Source organism: Gymnodraco acuticeps, unplaced genomic scaffold (genome assembly GCF_902827175.1).
Source record: "Gymnodraco acuticeps unplaced genomic scaffold, fGymAcu1.1, whole genome shotgun sequence".
NCBI classification, from domain to species: Eukaryota; Metazoa; Chordata; class Actinopteri; order Perciformes; family Bathydraconidae; genus Gymnodraco; species Gymnodraco acuticeps.
The window spans coordinates 1,019,766-1,021,652 of record NW_022989899.1 but is presented as its reverse complement, the minus strand read 5'-3'; the positions used below and the strand labels follow the sequence as shown (position 1 = coordinate 1,021,652).

General features: G+C 38.0%; 1 protein-coding gene across 1 annotated transcript; it reads right to left on the bottom strand.

Annotated features, from left to right (window-relative positions):
- Positions 1 to 400: 400 nt before the first annotated feature.
- Positions 401 to 1,414, bottom strand: LOC117539938 (trace amine-associated receptor 13c-like). Its single transcript, XM_034206299.1, has one exon. The coding sequence runs from the start codon at positions 1,412 to 1,414 to the stop codon at positions 401 to 403; it is 1,014 nt and encodes a 337-aa protein (XP_034062190.1).
- Between the last annotated feature and the right edge of the window lie 473 nt (positions 1,415 to 1,887).

Here is a 1,887-nt window from a genome sequence, read left to right as displayed (position 1 = left end):
GTGGAGGAACACTTACAAATCAATAATCAATAATGACTTAAATATTTTATATTTTTTATTAAATCCTTAAATGAATATATTATTAACCTACCGACTTGTTAACCTACTCTAGTTTCAATGACAAAACATAAACAATTGTTCGCATTTATTGTAACTATTGTACTTTTTACAATCATAATCACTATAAAGACGAATGCTCACCAAAAACCTGTCACAGGAAAATAAGGCATAGTGCTGTAGTACATTTCACACTTCCATTGGCTGAGCAAGAGAGATCAGCGGCAAGAAAAAAAGGATAAGCCTCCATGCATCTTTCATCTAGCTTTTGTTTTATCTGTAACAAATGCATTCAAAACGGCTCTTAATGCAATGATTTCCATAAAAATACTCACCACTACTTTCATAAATGTGTAAGCATATTTATGGTTGAAGAATGGGGGTTAAGTATTTTCAGATTGACAATAAGATAAAAGCATTTCTTAAACCAAGGATAAAAGAAGGCATAGATGATTGGATTTAAGGTTGAGTTGAAGTAACCCAACCAAGCAAAAGCCTCATAGAGAGCAGCAGGTGTGTTAAAGCCAGTGAAGGCATCGATTATTGTGTTAGTAAAAAACGGCATCCAACAAAAGATAAAGGCTCCAAGCACAATACACAGAGTCTTTGCAGCCTTATGCTCAGACTGTTTAACCAACCCTCTGTCGTTTGAACAATTGCCCATATCTCTAATCTTTCTGACATGCTCTTTTGCCACGATAAATATTTTAGTGTACAGACAAACCATAACAGTGCAAGGAAAGAAAAAGGAAATTACACTGTCCAGGATTCCCCAAAGGGGGTTAAAGAGAAGGTTACAACTGCCGAGGCACTTTATCGATTCTATATACTCCTCTAACCCTACTACGTTAGCCTTTGAGTAAATTTGTCCATAAGAGAAGACGGCAGCCAACACCCAGCTTGCACATACCATAATCCACGCCACTGACATGGTGATATTCCTAGAGTAATGCAGAGGATTACATATTGCTTGTTGCCTGTCCAACGCAATACAAACTAGGTGGGATATAGAGACAGAGTTAAGACCAATATCAAAACTTGAGTGAAGCATACAGAAATCATCCCCATACAACCAGCAACCATGAATGGTCCGAATGGTGCTGAAGGGCATCACAGCGACACCCACAAGAAGGTCCGAAAGAGCAAGAGATAAAATAAGCACATTGGTGGGATTATGCAACTGCTTGAAATGAGCTATTGATACCATGACAATAAAGTTCCCTATAATGGTAACCAGCATACATGAAACAAACAACAAGTAAAGGGCGACTTTGGTCCCTGCATTGAACTGATCCGTAACACACGAGGCATTAGAGCCCGGAAAACAGAACTGCTCCTGAGAAAGGCCAAACGTCATGATGGAACCAAAGATGTGATGCAGAGCCTCAACAGAGACACACATATCTGTGTTAGGGTTGATGGTTGTCTGCATAGTTAACGCCTTCCAGTATGACGTCCTGGGCCATCCAATCAGAGAGGGTTTCATCAATGTATGAGAAACAGCCTATCACACAATATTTTGTGTTTTAGAAAGACTGACAAACAAACAGTTATGTCATTTTTAAACTGAGTAAAGAACATTTTGTAAATACATATGCTGCAGTTGACATGTACTTGTGTTGAAAAGTGATGGGGTCATCAGAGGTCAGAAGATTTTAAATGGTCTTCACCATATACACTTTTAGGCAGTGTAATTGAGGGATCAAAGTCAGGTTAGAGTAGATAAATACCAACATGGGGCTATACAACTGATGAGTACATTCGTAATAATTATTTTGGGGCGCAAGCTTTTTAAAAAACATTTTACAAATTATACTTTTGGACCAAATC